The 21,065-nt window shown below is 35.8% G+C and overlaps 1 protein-coding gene across 1 annotated transcript in view; it reads left to right on the top strand.

Moving 5' to 3' along the window:
- The window catches only part of TMEM232 (transmembrane protein 232), a 171,280-nt gene that overhangs the window by 41,454 nt on the left and 108,761 nt on the right, over positions 1 to 21,065 (top strand). The window contains exons 8-9 of the mRNA XM_053665278.1: positions 7,671 to 7,794; positions 8,721 to 8,973. Coding sequence (XP_053521253.1) covers positions 7,671 to 7,794; positions 8,721 to 8,973 — 377 coding nt within the window. The remainder of the gene's footprint in view (positions 1 to 7,670; positions 7,795 to 8,720; positions 8,974 to 21,065) is intronic.

The following is a 21,065-nucleotide window of genomic DNA, read 5'->3' as shown; positions in this document are numbered from 1 at the left end:
CAAACAGACGAACAAATGAGAAATCAAGGAAAGGAAATGAACTGAAGACAAATTTTAAAACTGGGTAAAGAAGTGGAGAAAAAGAGAACATATGAGCCCCTCCCAACTGCCACACACCAGCCTTTCTTTATCTTGGAAGTTTAGCTGCTCTGAGCCGCAGATAAGCAGCTTGCTGTAAGGCAGATTTCTATTTAATACGGTTAAATTTTATATGATGCTTCATACTCTCAATGCTCCACCTTGTGGTTTGGCCTTTTATAAACTACCCCATTTGCTCTGGGGAGATAGCTCAAGCTGTGCAAAAGGCTTTCTAATCTAACATGAAAATAATGGATTTTGTTTACAATTGAATTATTAGCCAATGAAGACTGCTGGGAAATGTGGCATGGCATTTCAGTAAGCGATAGAACGTACAATTATATTTCCCAGAGCAAAATAGCCGATTTCATGCACTCCATGAATGTCTTCCGAAAAACCTCGATGATTTAAAATTATATTGACATAGCTAGTGTTTTTCAGATGTATAGTATTTGTGTTTGTGTCCAAATGAATTGAACAAAGAATCAACTGTTCTGCATGGGCAACCAGGCCTTTACTTCTGGCTAGATTACTGATATCCCCATTGTTTATCTGCACGAGTCCCAGTAATTATTATAATGTGTATATGACAGTCTAACCAACGCCGTTCAAACAACATTTTCATTAGTAATATTTCTCGTTACTCATGAGCTGAGGTGGGATATCAGTGAAGGTGCTCACTCTTCTGAGGTGTTTCCTGGACTTTTTAAAATCTTCACCTGAGGATATTTTTTAATTGATTTAAGAGAGATTGAGAGAAAGAGAGAGGGAACTATTGGTGGGAGAGAGAAACATCAACTGGTTGCCTCTGTCCCATACGGGCCCCTGACTGGGATCAAACCCGCAACAGAAGTATGTGCCCCGATCAGGAATCAAACCCATCACATTTTGGTGTGAGACAATGCTCCAATCTACTGAGACACCTAATCAGGGCTATTTCCTGGATTTCTTGTTGATCTTCTGACCCTCTGAGCTAAATGTAAACATTTAGTCTATACCAAGGGAAAAATACATCAATTATGCTTTGATGTATTACAATAAAGTAGAAAAAGAAAATTCAACCTCAAATCAGAACACCGGAGCTTTAGTCCTATCTGTTGCTGCCTAATTTGGAATGAGTCACTTAACTCCTGTGAACAGTTTGTTTAGCAGTTACAGATAACAGTTACCCCAAAGATTTTCTGAGCTATTTAAATAAGTACTATGAAAACACTGTTAATGCATTCATGCTCCCCTAGTATTTCATTTCCTGCTACTTCAGATCTGAACTAATTTTTTCCAGAGTCCTGCCTACTGAATTTCTGTCTCAGTACCTGACACATGTCCTCTGCTCAAGTTAACCACACTGGACAGCTTAACTACTACATTTCAGAGCTGCCCCCCTGCTCTCCACTCCCACTGTCACAGTCGCGGCCTGCACCGGTATTGTCTCATGACTCTCGTACAATAGCTTATTAACTGGTTTCTTTGCCTCAAGTTTTCTCCTCCATAATCTGTCCTGCTCTGCTGTCAGGACTACAATGTAAATGTGATTAACCATTCTCCTGCTCAAAATTATTTAATAGAACTGTTTTTACATGGCACAGGGGTTGCAGCTCCAATTAGGATTTCATAACCTGCCATGATTAAAAAAAAGCCCTAGTCAGATGCTCAGTTGCTGGGGTTGGAGCATTGCCCAGTAAGTACATCAAAAGTTTGCAGGTTTTGGTGTTAGGTTGTGTGTTTGATCCCCTGTTTGTTTCTCTCTCTCCCTTCCTATCTTTCTAAAAAGCAATAAACATATCTTTGGGTGAGGGCAAAAAAAAAAGAAGAGCAAAAACTGAAAGATCCAGCTACTGTAATTAATTACTCCCAACACATACAAGTGCCTGTAGGTGTGAAGGAAAGAAACCAGTCAGTGGCCCACCTGCGCCTTCTCTGATGAGACAGCAGTCATTGCCTGTCGACACTCCACTCCTTTCTGCTCCTTCTATCCGCTCCGTGGGGCTCCAACAGTAAAATTCTGTAAGCAGAAGAGAGAACCCTTTTAGCAGACATGCTAAAGATTAGCTTTTTCTATAGTCCATCCCTTCTGAGTATCAAATATATCAGACAATGGCAAGATAAATGTATCCTTTAAACTAGTTTTTCCAAATACTCAAAATCAAGGGTAAAATTCTGAGTGTCCTTCTTTTCATGTGCAATTAAGACTGAGACTAATTTATTTATGCTAATCCTCCCCTTTCTTGCCTGTTAATCTAAACTTGAGCTCCTGACAGCATTTTGGTTAAATCATTATTTAAAATAGTCCATCTTCTCCTTCAAGAATTATATATATAATTCTTTAAGGATTATATAGATAGATAGATAGATAGATACTTATAGTTATAAAGAATTACATATGGCTTATATTTATAAATTTATGTTAATTTATTAATATTATCTATTTTTCTACTGACTGTCAGTCACTTAATGGTAGGATTTCCCACTCTTACGTTCCTAAGGACTATTCATTTCTTGGTTGGCTCAAGTAAATTTCTAGTGTGAACATAGGTGACTTATTTTATTAGGTGAGCCCTTGATTACATACAACCCTTGGCTTAGTGTAGCATTTGTCACCATTTATTTTTTATCTAAAAAGTTTAATGTGTACATTTTCTCCAGAGATAGGCCTCTGTGCTCAGAGCTTTTTAAAATTTCCTCTTTATATCTGTACGTGTTGCTTTGTTGTTTTCTAACTTAAAGCTATGATGAGATATTCAAAGCTGATCTTCCTCTTTTTAAAGTTATATTTTCAATCCAGAAATTTCAATCACAATTATCTTTGTGATCTGGTAGTGAGGAGCAAGGTAGATGGCGCCCTCTCTTGTTTCATTGATTGTATTAGGAAGCTTTTGTAGCAAATCCTCCAATTAGAGAGAAATTTCTACTATGTGTAGCTGTGCCCAGATTCTGTAGCTACTGACTTACATTTTCTGAAGGCCTTCCTTTGGTTACTCATCATTCACACATGTTCCTAACTCCTCTCTGTCTGTGCTTAGTGTTTTTTCTACATTATAGTGAAAATGCCATATATTCTTGCATTAAATTATAAATTAAATTTTGGGCTTATTGACATTGGGAAGGTTTCTTTCAATTGACTTCTGTTTTCCTCATAACTGTAAAATCCTTAAAGTTGTTTTGTTTCCCTCTTTCTTTCTTTTTTATTTTTTTACTGTGGTACTAAGAATATTTTTCTTGATTTTATGTTTCTTTGGTTGTTTCAACAGGCATTAGATAGTAATGGGTCTCAGTTTGCTAGTTTTAAATGCAATTGTCTTTCTCTAAATTATGGAAGAATTTTTCAAATTTGCTCCCTTCCAAGTGTTAGTTTTGCAGTTAACTTCCTTAATTATGGAATTAAATTATATTTTTGTAATTTTAGTTTTGTTGCAATCTCTTGTTTTCTCAATACAGCACCTTTCTTCTCATTATCAAAGCTTTTTCATTGTTGTTTCTTCTTCCGGGGCTTGATTAAAGATGCTGAAGTATCCTGTAAAACTATCCTCTGGTTTCCATAAGAAATCATTTTCAGAAGTATGATCCTCTCTGAGTATTCAGCCTGATATTCTCTTTAGCCTTTGCTCTAATATATTTTTCAGTGGTCTCATGTCAAGCATATTTCTCCATTTTCCATTTTACTTAACTCAGATCTAGGATAAATCTATTAAAATTTGGTATTTTTAAATCAGAGTTTTGGGTTTCCAGCAAACAGCGTTGTTAAAAGCTACAACACTCAATATGCAATCTCATCAGGGACCTTCCTGTGTCCTCCTTACTATATGACATTTTACCTTGGAGGAGAAGTAGACGTCAGAATTCCCTTATAGCACCCTCTTCCTTTCCATCTCCTCTCCTGCACATGCCCACCCACAAGCAGTGCTTTCTACACTTTAATCCTCTGGAAGTCGTCATCTCTGATTAAGTATGAAGAGATAATAATGAAGCAAAGAAGTAACACTCTGGCTCCTTAAAAAGTCGGTACTCCAAAGTAAGGGCACTTTTTCTGATTCTATAAATAATAGGGTGAACAGTAGAAAGCTTTTTTTTTTCTTTCATTTATTTAAACTTTGGGGTAAAGAAGGCTGCTATGTTTTATGAAGTTGAATGTGAATGCTCCTTTTTTCTGTTCTTAATTCAGTTCCACCAACCCTATGGTATATGGAAATTTCCTATAAATTGCTACCCTTAGTGACCTCTCTTTCATTCTTAGTCTTGAGGGTTTTATGGATTTTTGACAACATCAATATTTTCTGAAGTATCTATCAAAAGGCTGAAATAACCCTGTGTGGGGTTTCCAACTTGGAGATATTTAATTCCATCTTTTAAAATTATAATTTGGTTATTGAGGGAACATGTAAAGGAGTAAGGAGAACTCTAGAGAACTGTTTTGATGCTGACCTTCTGAACCTTTTTATAAGGTTGTATGAAGACAGAGAGAGAAAGAGAGGGAGAGAGAGAGAGAGCTTTTTAATGAAACCCCAGGTTAGTATATCTTAGCTGATTTGTTCTCCTGGGAAAAGAATGCTGGACTGGAGTCAGGCTGGTTGAACTACGATTTAGGATCTTGTACTGTTTAGCTTTCTAAAGTGATTCACATTAATTTTAAAAGGAAAAACAGCTAGAAAGTAAGATCAATCAAGTAATAAGTAATCAATTAACCTAATAAAAACAACTATGCTATTTTAAACAAGCCAATAAACCTCTGCCCCAGTTTATTTTCAATTAAAAAAACACATGGGAATCCATAAGATTTATAAATTACTTTGTATTTGTTTAATTTCATGGCATTTAATTTTATGGTAAAACCAAGCCAATGTATTAATAGTCAAGACTTGAAGTTTGCAAAGAAGTGCTCTGTTTAAATTTCTAACCTAAACCTAATCTAATTTGAATTCTTTCTTACGTGCATTGATTTTCAGTTTTGATCTTTAACAAACTCCAATTTATAGGTATTGATGATTTTGCTTTTAGCAAAAGCATTTTTACTTATAGGAAATTTTGCATTTAGCAGTGTTGATTGAAAATAGTGTGTTTCTGGTGAAGCGTTTTCCTACTGTAGGTGGCTGACACTGATGGATCTTTTTCAATTCGTATTTCAGTGAGAGAGTCTCTACTTAGTTACAATCTTCCAGACTTAGAACAGAAGAATGTAAACCTTATGATTATAACATATGTTCAGGAAAATAGAAGTTTTTGTGAACTCTGAGACTATCTTCTCCTTTACTTGACCTTAGCACAGATGATGAGTACTCAGAATGATGTACTAAAAGAAAGTTATGGAATTCACATCCTTTGAATGGTATTTTTAATTTAATTCAGTCAACATTTTGAAGCCATCCATTTTACATGGATTATTTCACTTAAATCTCACAATAGCCTCTGAAAAGTAGGCGTTGCTTTATTTAATTCACAGATGAGTAGATTAAGACTGAGGGTAGGGGACATAAATTGCCCTACCTCATGTACCTAATCATAATATACCTAATTAGTGTTGAAGCTAAGGTTTTCTCTTTAATTTTTCTGAATCTAAAGTTTATGCTTATGAACACCATGTTCAGAGTATCAGTTAGGATTCAGTTCTTGTGCATGTTAACAGTCACCTGACCGCGACTGCATGATCAAACACGGCTTTATTTATCGTGCAGAACAAGCAGTGCATCACTGATGTAGATGCTCAAAGGCCCAAGAACCAAGCTCCTCCTGGCTTCCTCTTCTTCCAGTCTTAGTATGTGACTTGCAAGATAGCTGCTCTATATTATTTTTTAAAAAATATTTTATTTATTTTTAGAGAGAGGGGAAGGGAGGGAGAAAAAGAGAAAGAGAAACATCATTGTGTGGTTGGTTGCCTTTCATGTGTCCCCTACTGGGGACCTGGACCACAACCCAGGCATGTGCCCCAACTGGGAATCAAATCAGAGACCCTTTGCTTCACAGGCCTGTGCTCAATCCACTGAGCCACACCAGCCAGGTGCTCTAGCTTCTGTTGTCAAGTATACTCCAAGCAAAGGAGGAAAAAACACCTCTTATCTAAATGTAATCTTTTTTCTTAATCAGAAAAATAATAGCTTACCTGGAAGTCTTTCATAATGCAAATCCATTAATATCTCATTGAACAAATGTGTACATATGGCTATACCAAGCTTCAAGGGAGTTGAGAAATTATTTTTAAATTAAATTTAATGACGTACAATTTCCATATAATAAGACTCACACATTTATGTATACATATCTGTGACCTTTGGCAAATGCATACACCTGTGTAATCACTGCCCTGATTAAGATACAGAATATTTCCTTCTTGAAGAGCAACACTAACTGAACGCTCTGCCATCTTGCATAAAATTGAGGTTTAGTTTTGAAAGGAAAAAGGAGTCAATATTAGATAGGCAATAAGCAACATTGGAATACTAAGGTTAAATATTGACATACTTAAATAAATACAAAAAGCAAAATTGCAAAACAGGAAATACCCATAGGTGGCAGAAGACTTCTTAAAACATAAACTGGACAAAACTTCCAGATCCATTTGTGTCTCAAATTTCAAATATGAAAAAAACATATTTTAAAAGGTCTTGAAATGTATCAAAATTTGAGGTTTAGATCAAATGAGATAATTCATGTGAAACACATTAAGATCTGTAAGTTCCATTCAATATGCAGAATTAAAGAACTGGTGTAAAGAATTGTATCTTGTTGCATGCTTAGAGGTGTTCCTTTTAAAAATAATGATGAACTTGACTTACTGATATGAAATATCACAACTGTGAAATTGAAATATAGTTGTAAATGTACTAACTCTTTAACTTATTAATGGCCTATAAATCAAAGCAACATGCAGCTCTAGGCAGAGGCAGTTTCTACATTTACACTCTTATCAGTTCTCTTTCAAACTGTATCTCTTCTAGTTGGTTAAAAATGGCACTAAATGTACAATTTTCTGAAACTGTCAGAACATATATATATTAATGTCTAATAACTTCTTGTGTAATTTCCCAGTTATTGCATATTTACTAAATAAATCTTGGCGGTATTATGTATTCAATGTGAAATATCAATTTCATTTTGAGAAATTAAACTCTTTATGGAATGAAATGCTGAACTTTTGGTGTGCATATGAAGAACTTTTTTTATTTGTTCTTTCTTCTGAAAAGAAACACTCTTTTGAAATTTTACTCTTTGGAATCAGTTACAAAATTTAAAAATAAAAACCTATAGTGAGATTTTGAGGACAGTGTTTACAACCTGAGCTCTTGATGGAATCCAATTCTTTTTTGAATTTATTACTCTCAGAATTTTGTCAGAACACTATTCTGAATTCAAATCTCTTACTAAAATGTAGCTGTTTTCTGTAAACTTTTATCATAACTGGTGTCAACCAATACTCATCTTTTTTTATAATTATAATTTATCTGTAGCTGCATATTATGTTTTTGAACTTGTAGTAGTCATTACTGAAAGTGATGTATCTGGTAGTCCAGGATACTCATATCTTCTGGCCCATTACTTTTTTTCATTAAAAACTGTTAATATTTTACTTTAACATCTCTGTGTTTTGTTGAAAAAATTTTCAGGATGGATTCAGTACTGGCTTTGCTGGTCCTTGGAGAGGCTGCCAAATTAAACATAGACTGCTTGAAAACTTTAATGGACCTAATGAAAGATTTTCTTTTAAGCATTATGACTGTTCGGAATCAGGTAACAGTATATTGTACTGTTAATTTTGGTGAGCAAAAGAACTGAATAGAAGCAAAATCTTTTTGTCAAAACTTAAATTGTATACCACATTAAGGCTTATAGTGAACATTACTTTAAAAAAAGATTTTATTTACTTATTTTTAGAGAGGGGGGAAAGGAGGGAGAGAAACATCAATAGGTTGCCTTTCAAATGCACCCCAACCAGAAATTTGCACCCTGACCTGGAACTGAATCGATGACCTTTTGTCTTGAGGGACAATGCCCATGCAGCTGAGCCATACTAGTCAGGGCCTAATGAGCATAACTTTGTAATAATTATTTTAATCAAGCATAAAAGTAAATGCTTATTTATCATATATCCCAGTGTAGATTATTGATAGAGATAGAGCTATAGAAATATGTATCTACATACCTGCACACAAACATACATAAGAGGTACTTTAAATTTTATAACACACATGAGTCAATAGTCACATATGTTTGTTTCCTTTTTTAAGTTTTTAAAATATATCATAAAACACTTTTATTATTACATTTTATTAATATTTACATTTTAATAGTGGTGGTTTAATTATTCATTGTTAAACATTGAGTTTGTTTCTACAGTAATTATTCAGTTATTACAACTAATGTTAAACCCATATAAAATCTGGTTTATAGTGAGTACACTTTAGAAATTTATTTCTTTTGTTTTATTGTTGTTCAGTTACAGTTGTCCCACCTTTTTCCCTGTTTCTCACCCCTACTTGGCCACTCCCACAACTGTGGTACATTTACACAAAACAAATCTTTTTTTTAATGAGTACATTTGATTGTCTTTTAACAAGTCTATAAAATTTGAAGATATTTCTTATAAACACATTATATATATTTCTTGTTATGAAAGGGTATGTGTGTATTATTTAACAGTTATTTTCTCATTTCAGAAAGAAAAATGCAAAGTAGATGATGTTTCCTGGGCTTGGAATGTAGTCTATACATACATCACAACACTTGCAGAAGCCTGCTTGTACGCGGCCATTTCTAATTTGCGAAAAACTGCTCTTGTTGGTTTCTGTGACTGTAAAAGTTCACAAAGAGATATTTTACTCTTGGGCAAATCAGAAGAACAGCCAGAGTTGAGGAATACAAGTATTTTAGGTCTTTTGGACTACTTCTCTTCAAAAATGTCAGATAATTGTAAGTTAATTATTTTTTCATCCTGATGAGAAATATTTTTAAAATGTCCTCGTCTACATTTAGTAATGAGCCTTTGATGAAAAGTCAACATTTTAAAGTTGGAAATAATTTCAAAATCAGTAGGCCTTTTGCAAACATTATTTTATACCATAGAAATTTTTAATCAATTTTAAAACAACTCAAATACAAAATAGAGTCAATTGATTTATGATTCAAATTACATTCCTTGAAAACCAAGGATGACCTTGGGAAAACTTATGAAATATATGTGTTTGTTTTATCTTTTTCACATAGAATTTCTCATCTTCCATCTTCTCCATTTTCTCTAGGCATCTACTGTTTCTCTTGTTCTTGTCCCATCCACAAAATTTCTCCTCAGTATTTCAAATAATTTAGTACATTCCTCAGATATGGCATCTCATTCTCCATCAGAATATACTCGTCTCGTGTCTCAATACTAAAGGTCATTTTCTACTGTTGTAGGAAATGGGGGCTATAAAAATGAAATACTTTCATTTTTAAAATGGAATTACAGGGACAATATAAACTCAAAATTGTCCTTTTACATTGACTAGAACTTAATGAATACCATTGTAGTCAGTGTTATTATGGTCTGTTATGTATATGACTCTCACTTTCATTAAATTATTAGATAATTCGGACTGCAGAATCAAGTATAATTATATTTGTATTTAACCAAGTATATAGCACATAGTAGATGGTCAATTAATCATAGTAGATTTATTAAGTAATTAAACAAATCACTGAATTTAAAATGCAATTTCAAGATTTTGAAAGTATCAAGGCAGGGAAGATAATTTCTTTTCTCAAGACCATAGTTCAGTTATTATGTTTGAATATAATTTTAAATAATAAGACCTTACTAGTAGATATTAATTTTATTCTAAAAAACTTGCTCACTATTTTAAAATTACTTTTAATATACTTTTGGTTTAATCAGTGGGTTGGAACTTATCATTTCTGAGTGCAACTTGCTTGGCCTTTTCCCACTTTTCAAGATGATTTTATTTATATTTTCTTACTCATGCCAATTTTAAACAGATCTTTAGTCTCTGGCTTATAGTGTCGATAAAGTGAAGAGGTAGTCACCTATTTTGCTGTTCACACTTTTAGGTATTCAGAATGGTCAGAAATCTTATACAGCAGTTCAACTTATAATTTTTGAACTGTCACTAAACAGATTGATCTACTAATTTTAGATCTTCAACTTTTTTTGTCTGGTTGTATAGAATTCTTTCTTTCTGTCTTCTTTCACTGTGATGGGTTCAGATGTTTCTCAGTGGGGAGGGTCTTTATTCCCAGAAGCCCACTGGCCACACTCTTGCCATGACCCCTGAACTCTGGCATAATTGCATGATGATAGGGTTGCATTGTTCTGTGGATGTTCAGATTTTTCAGATTCCTAAACAGTCTGAATTTTTCTTCTGGGGAGTGATTATTTCATTGTATTTGTTTGTTGTTTATCTTTCTTAGAAGTTTCTTCTCTTTCTGAAGACTTTATTTTGGTGGTACAGGCACAGAGTTTGGTCAAATTCTTAGAAAAAATTTTTGTCTTTACTTATTATCTACAGTTTTACATTGCTCAGCATCCTAGATAACACTCTCCAAATTTTCCTACCTCAAGTATTATTCTCTTACCCTATAATTCTTTCTGTGTCAGTGGAAGACCTATTGAGAATTTTATAGGCATTTATGTCAGTTTTCTGCCCTCTGAGCAATACTACACATTATAGAGGACTATCTGTGACCTTGAACTTGCTTGGTATGTAGTCATCCTTGGTCATTGTTTTCTCATCTTTATACATCTGAACAAGCACACTTGTTTCTACTTAGTATTATTGAATTTAATATCAAAGTAAAAGCATGACATCCAAGAAACGACAAATTCGGATTATTTCCATTTGTCCCTATGTAAGATAGCTATCTGGATATCTGTACTATAAATGATGGTCTTGGTGAAGCTTGATACTTTTGTTTAATTACTTATTAAGTAAGTCCTGTAGGAACTTCTGAATCTTCTTGTACCAATCACGAGATAATATTATGGATCAAAAAGCTTCTCTACAGATCACATGGTGTCAACATTTCATTCTTTTAAATGGCACTATAATACAGAGGTAGGAGGCTATCCCTAACAGACCGAGTGCTGGAAGGAGGAGTCCTTTGTACATTCGCAGGTCGTGCGGACAGATGACTCTTTTGCTTTCCCTAATGTCCTTCTTATGTTTTCACTTGAACTCAGCAATGAAATACTTAACCAGTATTTGTCAATATTTTCTCAACTCAAATGAACAAACAGATGTTTCTGGCTCTGGAATACCTTTAAAGATTTGATCTGCAATAATGAGGATAGACATCAAAATGGACTCTTCCACAGTCAAAAGCCAATACATTTTCAGTGATGCCAAATGTCTTGTATGAGTCATAAATAATAGTGGCATTTGTCTCAGAATGATTCTGAGTATTCCAACATCCTCAAAACTCCTGGCATCTTTGTGATTTTTTTGTGGGAAATGTCTAAAGTAGGTTAACTATTTGATGGCTGTTTGGTTAAAGACATCTCCTGAATGTGAAAAAATTTTACATTTTTTTTTGTCTGTCAGAACCAAGGAATGTACTTCCTCTGTACATGAATGTCTGGTCTCCTTCTAATGTTTGTATTAGATTTTTGGCTTTCTTGTATTAGTCACTTCCATAAAATGCCATTACTTTACATGACTGTACAATGTAGTCAAATATTTCACCAGTCAAATGACAGGGCTTAAAAATGGTGTTAATGTGACTCATTATAACCTGAATCTTTGTAGCATCACTGATTGATTTTCTACATAGGGAAAATGATTGTTGATAATGACCTCTCATTCTACAAGACCATAGGAAATGGATTACTCCAAAAAAGAGCATCATTTCTGCAGGTCTTGTCAACACAATTACTGAAGAGGATCAGTCTGTTTTTTGAGGAAGTGATATAAAAAAACAGAGTTGCTGCTTTATTTAACTAAAAATAATTTTTTCTCATAATTTTATCCTTTAAGTACATAATTTGGAATGAAAGAACTGGTTCTGGTGTTACATGGACTTGTATTGTATCTTAGAATCCTAGGTCAAATTATTTAAACTAGCTGACTTGAATTCTTTACCTGAGAATTATGATAAGAACACTATTCAAATCATAGGACCTCTTGTGAGTAAAATGTGGAAACATATGAACACTCATCATACAAATTTGTGCATAGGACAGTCCGATGAATGCTAATAGATACTACGATTATTAATGTCAGTATTAACACTGTTGTAATAATGAGTAAATTTCAGTGAGGAAGAATTTTATAATACTTATTTCTTTGTACACTTTGTGTTCTGGAGATCCTATTTCATTTACATATAAAGAAATGACACTAAAAACATTTAGAAATGGTGCCAATTACCTCTTTATGAAAGAATCAAATAGTGTTCTTATGGACAATTTTAATATAAAAAGTTTAATATAAAGAAACAATTCAAACAATAATTTTTGAAGAAAATGTTACAGGAAACTAAAGTCATGATTTCCATGAAGATAATTTCCTGGTGACCTAATCTGACATGGGAGCAGAACTTGAAGAATCTATAGGAACGAATGACTATTTAGCCCATGCGTTTTTCATTCTGAGATTTTGTGTCAGATAAGATTTTCATAGTCAGATGTCTATCAGTTCAATAGTGAGCTCTCTTGTCTGTGACTGAATTGCTGATTTTGGTGTTTTGGTAAAATAGAAATTTCTATATATGCTTATAAATACCAACTGTGTATTTAACAGTTGGTTGAAAGTCAAGGTATCTGACACGAGTTCGGTGTTTTATGGAGGACTGTTGTATACACCTGCTGCTGTGCACTGAGTTGTGTCCTTTCCCTAAACCCATGTGTTGAAACCATAAACCTAATGTGACTATATTTGGAAATAGGGCCTAAAAGGAAGTAATTCATTATAGTCATGGCTGAGGGGCCCTGATGTGAAATAATTAGTGTCCTTATAATTAAAGATGCACCAGAGAGCTCATGCTCTCTACCATGTGAGGACACAGTAGGAAGCCAGCCATTTACAAGCCAGGAAGACAGTGCCCACCATAAACAGAATCAGCTGGCACCTTTACCTTGAACATTCCAACATCCAGAACAGTGAGAAAATAGGTACATTTCTGTTGTTTAAGACCCCTGGCCTATGGTATTGTATATTATTACGCAACCCAAGAAGCTTAATTCACCTCCCAATGGTGTTGTGCTGTAGGCTGGTTTGAATAAGTTCAAATGCCTGAGTGAATCTTTATTAGAAACAAATTTTTACAGCATAGTCCCCAGACAAGATAATTTAAGGTGCAAAAATATGAGAAAAGTGATTAAAAATTAATTTATTTTCACCCGATCCCTGTTGAAATGCTGATTTTTTATTGCTGTTCAGTTATAGTTGTCCTACCTTTTTTCCCATTGTTCTCCCCTGCCCTTCCCCCCTCCCAATCCCACAGTTGGTCCCCACCTTTGTCCATGCCCACAGTCAGTCCCCACCATTGTCCATATCCTCTTTGCTTGCCCCTTCCCCTTCTTTGCCTGATTATACTGCTCCCCTGTAGTCATGGCCAGTTTGTTCTTCATTTCCATGTCTCTGGTTCTATTTTGCTCATTTGTTTGTTTTGTTGATCAGGTTCCACTTATAGGCGAGATCATATGGTATTTGTCTTTCACTGCCTGGTTTATTTTTGAGAAGCATTTTGTCTGATAGGTTGTAAAGAATAATAATAGGTAACATTTATTGAGCTCATACTATGTGTCAGGCACTATTTTAAGTACTTAACATATATCACTTAACTCATTAGACTAGACTATAGATATCCATATTATCCCAGTTTTGTAGATGATTAAACTGATGTAATAAGAGTTTGTCTGTCCAAGGAAATATAGTTAGTAAATGATACATCTAAGATTTGACACAGCAGTATGGCTTCACAGTCCATTCTAATAGCTAACTCATTATGCTGAACTACCTAGGTTAGTTGACCTACCAAATGAAAATTTTCAAAAGTATCATTTGCATGTTGAGTAATGTAAAAAAGATGACTTTGAGAAAATCTCTGACAGTCATTATCCTACAAAAAATATGTATATTGTGGATGGGTCTTTATTTTCAATGGATATTACTAGGCCTTATTCTAGTAGTTTGGATAAAAATCTTAAAAGTGGAGTTCGGGAATCTGTGTTACTAAACCACTTATGACATTATAGTTTAAGAAAACCTAGCCTATAAATTCAGCTGTTAAACAAAGTGGTAAAATGTTGTCCTCATAAAGAAAAATACTTCTCTTAATTGATGTTTCAAATATTTATGTATCCAGCTAGTTAGTATTTATAGAAATAATTGATATATAACTTTACAAAAAGGGAAACAGTTTTGTGTGGTACACTATATCCAAAGTGCCTACTGTATTTCTACTTTGGTTTTCAGAGTGGTAAAATGGTAGACTTTTAACAAGCTTGATTATCTGGAATCTCTGTTGTGAAAATGAAACTTAGAAATGATATACTCTCTCAGAAATCAACAGACACTAATTTGGTGTCTCATATAAGAAATACAGAATAGTAAAAATATTGATGATGTTCTTTTCATCCAATGCACAATCTCTTTTAGATCATCTGTAAAGAGTTCACAACCACATCCTGCTTAAGCGTCTAGAGAGGTACAGAACTCCCGATCTCCCAAAGCAGGTCCTATTCCACTTTTGGACACTGTGAAAGATTCTCCCTTACATTAAAATGAAATCTGTCTTTTGATATATCCCAGACTTTGGCTTCAGCTTTGCCTTTTGGGGGCAATCTGACACAGTGTGCTCCATTCCCCACATGTAAGATCTTTAAATATTTGAAGATAATTGCATTGGTTCTCTTTTTCCACCTCTCCACTTTGTGATCGTCTCTCATTTCTTTGCTTACTGCCAAGTTCCTATGGTAACATTTTAAAATACATAAACGCACTTTCAATGTGGTTTATAATTAACTTTTTAAGTTTGTTGGAAGATTATAGTGTTGTCAACTTTGAATTTCTAATGGTTTATTCCAGTGTTGTATTATGATGTGAAGAAAGTGGGACCCAAGTATTTTTTCATTCAGGTTTATCTATGAATGGAAAAATAAAACTTTCAAGCAGGAAGGAGTTCCAGTAACAAAACAGAAATATCATAAATCAAAGAAGACATGATTAAAAGATTTAACTACATAAAATATGCAATATATGTGCAGAAAAATGAGAAAAATAGAACTGAGAGTTAGAAAATATTGTATATATGTAAATATATATATGAAATATAGAGAATAATAATAAAAAGAAACATCACTTGTTATTACTATTCCATCCTCAGGTTTCAGAACTTGTTCGATGGCCATAATTGGGTCAAGATGAACCCCCCTCTCTCTGATCATGGTTGCTTCTTTACTGCATACTTTCCAAACTCAAGCAATCACTTAGCTTCTAGATTATTGCAAAAGGCTAAAAGTTTTTTCTGTTTCTCAGATACTCCCTAGAATCCATTTTACAGCAAGAAGTCAAGTGAATCAGCTCTCTTCTTTATTTAAAATGCTCTGTTAGCTTCTTATTACACCAAAAAATAAATTTTAAACTTTTACCTGTGGCCTAGGCTATGATCATTTAGTGTGTCTCCCCAACAGGCAGGCCTACCTGACATCATCTTGTCCCACTGACCCCCCCACCAGGTGTCTTATATTCCAGCTATTCCGTCCTTCCTTCTTCTTCTCTAGACTACCATGGTATTCTGGGTCCTAAGACTTTGATTTGCCATCCCCTTATGCTGGGTACACTTTTCTAAGTTCCTGGGAAGGTTAACTTTTTTTCATCAGATCTTAGCTTGAACACCATGTCCTCATGGAAGTCTTCTCTCACTCTGCCTACAGTGGTTTTCTTCTCCTAGTCATTATTGGTCACGTTACCATCTTTTATTATTTTTACAGCACTCATTATGAACTGATATTGTTCTGTTTGCTTTCTTAGCCATCTGTCTTTCTCCAGTAGAATTGTGCCCTGAAAGCAGTAACATTGTCTTTGTCTTTGGCATGCAGAACAGTGGCTGGCACATGGCACTGACTCAGTAAACACTTGTTAAATGCCCAGCTCACTGGCTGGTTCTTGGCCATTGGTTCTTGGCATCCATCCACTTTCTTTCACTCTACATGATATTTCACACAGACAATGTTTTAAACAATACCTTACATTCAAGTTACCTTTCAGTAATACATTTCATCCTGTGGTGTACTCATTTATACTCATTCATATGAATAGAATTACTCACATTTCATAATCACTGGATATGTGAAATCTAAATATCTAGACTGGAAATTAAAGGCCTTCAAGGAGTTTAAACACTAAAATAAAGCTGAAACTAAGGAAGCACAATATCAGTTTTTAAACATCACAGTTTCTTCATAAATTTTCAAGATTTATTAAGAATTTTATTTTGCTTCAGCTTTGTTATGTCCTATGATACTGTCTGCTTAGCTGCAAAGAGACACATTTTCTCTCAGTATATGTCAAGTGACATCTTTGATTGCTGCCGCAGGATCACTCACAGCAGAACAGAAGAGTGCCGTATGCCACAGTCTGGTCCCCAGATGAGGAGTTTCACAGCGGACATGCTTCTCCGCAAATGTCTGGACGTGCATGTTAGAATGCATTCTACCTTTATGACAGTTGTAACAAATCCCATCTGTTTTCGGAAGGTTTTTTTCTTCATTAACTGTCACTCAGTTAGATGTAATAGATTCTTCCTATACATATTATTCATAAACAACACTTCACTGTAGTTTTAATCAACAGGTGAACAGCTCACTTTAAAAAGCAATGGCATTGTAAGTTTTTTGGTTTTTGAGAACACAGTTCTCAGAATATATTTTATGGGTTCCTCGTTGGTCTTGTGGAGTCTAAAAGCAAACCATATTCAGTTCAATGATTCAAATATTGTAGACTTACAAAATACTGTTCCTCAATAAACAGTAATTTAGAATATATGAAGGGAGGTGGTTTGGACATACTTTTACCAATCATTCTGTTTAATGTAAAAAATTTGGGAATCTCACCCTGGCTGGCGTAGCTCAGTGGATCAAGTGCAGGCTGCGAACCAAAGTGTCGCTGGTTCGATTCCCAGTCAGGGCACATGCCTGGGTTGCAAGCCAAGTCGCCACTTGGGGGCACACAGGAGGCAACAACACACTGATGTTTCTCTCCTTCCCTTCCTCTCTCTCTAAATATAAATAAAAATAAAATCTTAAAAAATTATCTTGTAGGACTTCCACCAAGATGGAGGCGTAGGTGGAAGCACTACACCTCCTCATATAACCAAGTTTAAAAACAACAAAGTTTTAGCAATAAAAATGCAGCCAAACCACAGAAAATTGAACTACACGGAAGTCTGACAACCATAAACCCTTCAGCCAAATCAGTAAGAGGGTCAGAGCCAGCAGCAGAGCAGGGTCGGGCAGGAAAGATCCACCGGACTGACATGGGCACACAACCCAGGTGTGCCAGCAGCCGTGGGCGGATCCCAGGTGTGGAGAAGCAGGCGGACCCACTGAGGGCTGACTGTGGTCACACATTTGCGTGCAAAGAAACCGGTGAAGGAGCTATCGGTGTGAGACAGACCGTGCAGGCCCCAGCAGCGGAAAGTGGCAGAGAGAACCACCACTGTCCCTCTCTGACCCCGCCTCACAAGACAGCCACCTGGGTGGCCCCACCCTGGTGAACAACTAAGGCTCCACTTCTCATATGTAACAGGCACGAACAGATCAAAACATGGCTCAAGAACAACTCAGAGCTACAGAGCCGATAATTCTGAGCAATGAAGAAATAGCCAAACTTTCAGATGCACAGTTCAAAACACTGGTGATCAGGATGCTCACAGAACTGGTTGATTTTAGTCACAAATTAGAGGAACATATGGAAGCTAAACTAATTTAAATGAAGGGAAATACACAGGAAACCAATAGTGATGGAAAGGAAACTGGGACTCAAATCAAGGGAGTGGACCAGAAGGAGGAAAAAAATGACCAAACAGAAAAGGATGAAGAAACAAGAATTCAAAAAAATGAGGAGAGGCTCAGGAACCTTCAGGACGTCTTTAAACATTCCAACATCTGAATTATAGGGGTACCAGAAGGGGAAGAGGAACAGCCACAAGTGTAAAACTTACCTGAACAAATAATAAAGGAGAACTTCCCCAATCTGGCAAAGGCAATAGACTTCTAGGAAATCCAGGAAGCTCAGAGAGTCCCAAAGAAGTTGGACCCAGGAAGGAACACACCAAGGCACATTATCATTACATTATCCAAGAATAAAATGAAGGAGAGAATCCCAGAAGCAGCAAGAGATAAGGGGACTGTCACCTACAAAGGAGCTCCCATCAGACTGTCAGCTGATTTCTCGAAAGAGACCTTACAGGCCAGAAGGGGCTGGAAAGAAGTATTCCAAGTCATGAAATCCAAAGACCTACATCCAAGATTACTCTATCCAGCAAAGCTTTCATTTAGAATGGAAGGACAGATAAAGTGCTTCTCAGATAAGATCAAATTCAAGGAGTTCATCATCACCAAGCCTTTATTATATGAAATGTTAAAGGGACTTACCTAAGAAAAAGAAGATAAAAAAGATGAACAGTGAAAGGGCTGCAAACTCACAGTTATTAACAACCACACCTAAGACTAAAGCAAACTAAGAGGACAGCTAAATCAGGAGCAGAACCATAGAAATGAAGATCACATGGAGGGTTAGCAACAGGGGAGTGGGAGGAGGAGAAGGAGGGAGAAGGTACAGAAAATAAGTAGCACACATGGTAGGTAGAAAATAGGGGGGAGGGCAAGAATAGTATGGGAAATATAGAATCTAAAGAACTTGAGGCACATGGTCATAAACTAAAGGGGGGAATGGTGGGGGAGGGGGTATGTAGGGTGGAGGAGAATGAAGGGGAGAAATAGAACAACTGTAATGGCATAATTGATAAAATATATTAAAAATTATCTTGTAAAAAATGGAATTTGGGAATCTCTAAATTAATTTATAAGTTGATTAAAATTCATAGTATGTTTTACTTAATTGTTCAAAGAACTGCTTTTTTATTTTAGAGTTTCACAATTTCTCAGTTATTAAACATTCATAATTATTTCTTTATTCATATTTAGCTCAAGCTTTAGTTCTTTGTTAATTACTCACAATTCCATAAGTTTGTTCCTGTTATTTTAATTGAATTTTAGCTATATTTTTAAAGCTATTGGACACTAAAACTTATATTTTTCTCACACCCCACCATGTCACAGTTTCCTCCTTTCTTCCCATAATGGCTCTTCTACATAATTGCATTTCTGCAAGCAATTTCATTATTGTTTCACTTTACTGAGCTTAAAAATGTATTTTTTCTTTTCCAGTTAATTCCTTCCATTTCCTCCATAATTAAGAATCCTCATTAGATCTTTTTCACAATGTCTTAAGTTTGTTCTTTACTCTCCAATCTCCTGCTGCTCTTCACAGTAAAGAGGTAGATTACCTCATAAAACACCCATATTCGTTTCCTGGTTTATTACTCGAATAGCCATAACATTTCATTGAGTAAATATGTGCTCAAACATTTTTTGCTCAAACATCTACTATTTAATCTGACCTTATTTATTTTTAGTTGTTGTTACCTTATCCATTTCCAATATGAACTCTCCACCTCAGTTCAATTTGAGATCCTCATGCTCTTCCTCTACCTTCTCTCTTCTTTTGGCTACTTCTCTGCCGGGAGTGAGTGGGCATGAGTGACCATGGTTCCTGCTGGGTGCCTGTGCAGATGGGGCCACCTCCAGAACCATGGTGGAGTGGGGCTGGAACCTGGTTCTGGGACTGCTTCTTAGATCTGCAGATCTTGGTCCTGTTACCTGGAGAGCAAATGAATTTGGCTCCCACAAGGTTCTTGGGCATGATCCTGTCACGTCCATGGGTAGGTTCTTCATAGTTGGGTTCCTGGGTGTACAGAACTGCCTCTGGACTATGGTTGAGTGAGGCTGAAGCCAGGTCACAGAGCTGATTCAGTGGCGGCAGTCAGGTTCAAAGTCAGTGGGTCTCTTACCAAAGGCACCAACAGGTGTGGGTCCTCCTCGGTCCGTTGGTGGTTTGGGGCTGGTAGCAGGACTGTGGATAAGCAGGGTTAAAGCTCAGTTCACAGAAGGTCAGGACTATTTCCAGATCCACAGACTGTATCACTGGCGTCAGACCTAAAACATGGGTCCAGACCTGCCTTATCAAATTGGCCCTCCCAAGGTTCCCCCAATTCTCTTCATAGGATGGCTGCCAAATTGTGTTTCTGTGAGGGTGTGAAGATGGGGGACTTTCTATTCCACTTTCATGCTGACATTACTCCCTATGTATAATTTCAAGCATAGCGGTACACTTGTTGTTTTTTTTAAAGATTTTATTTATTTATCTTTAGAGGGGAAGGGAAGGAGAGAGGGAGAGAAATATCAATGTATGGTTGCCTCCCATGTGTCCCCAGCTGGGAACCAGCCTGCAACCCAGGCATGTGCCCTGACTGGGAATCAAACCACGATACTCTGGTTCCCAGGCCCGCACTCAATCCACTGAGCTACACCAGCCAGGGTGCGGTACACTCGTTTTAATTAGTAAAGGTTTTATGAGGGGAAAATTATACTTTTAAAAGAATTGGCTGTCACTCAAAGTCAAGTCTCCTTCTGTTTCCATTTATTCTCCCTTTACTCTTTATGCTGCACCCCTCTTTACCCCTGGTAATCATCATACTGTGGTCTCCATGAGTTTGTTTGTTTATTTTGCTTAATCCCTTCATCTTTTTCATCCAACCCCACCTCCACTCTGACAGCTGTAAGTCTGTTCTCTGTATCTGTGAATCTGTTTCTATTTTTTGTTAGTTTAATTTGTTCATTAGATTTCACATATATACAATATATAGATGAGATATTATAGGATTTTATACATGAAACCTATATAATTTTGTTAACCAATGTCACCCCAATAAATTCAATTAAACAA

Source organism: Artibeus jamaicensis, unplaced genomic scaffold, assembly GCF_021234435.1.
Source record: "Artibeus jamaicensis isolate MK-2021 breed Jamaican fruit bat unplaced genomic scaffold, CSHL_Jam_final contig_402, whole genome shotgun sequence".
Taxonomy (NCBI): Eukaryota; Metazoa; Chordata; class Mammalia; order Chiroptera; family Phyllostomidae; genus Artibeus; species Artibeus jamaicensis.
This window is presented reverse-complemented; position numbering and strand designations above follow the sequence as displayed.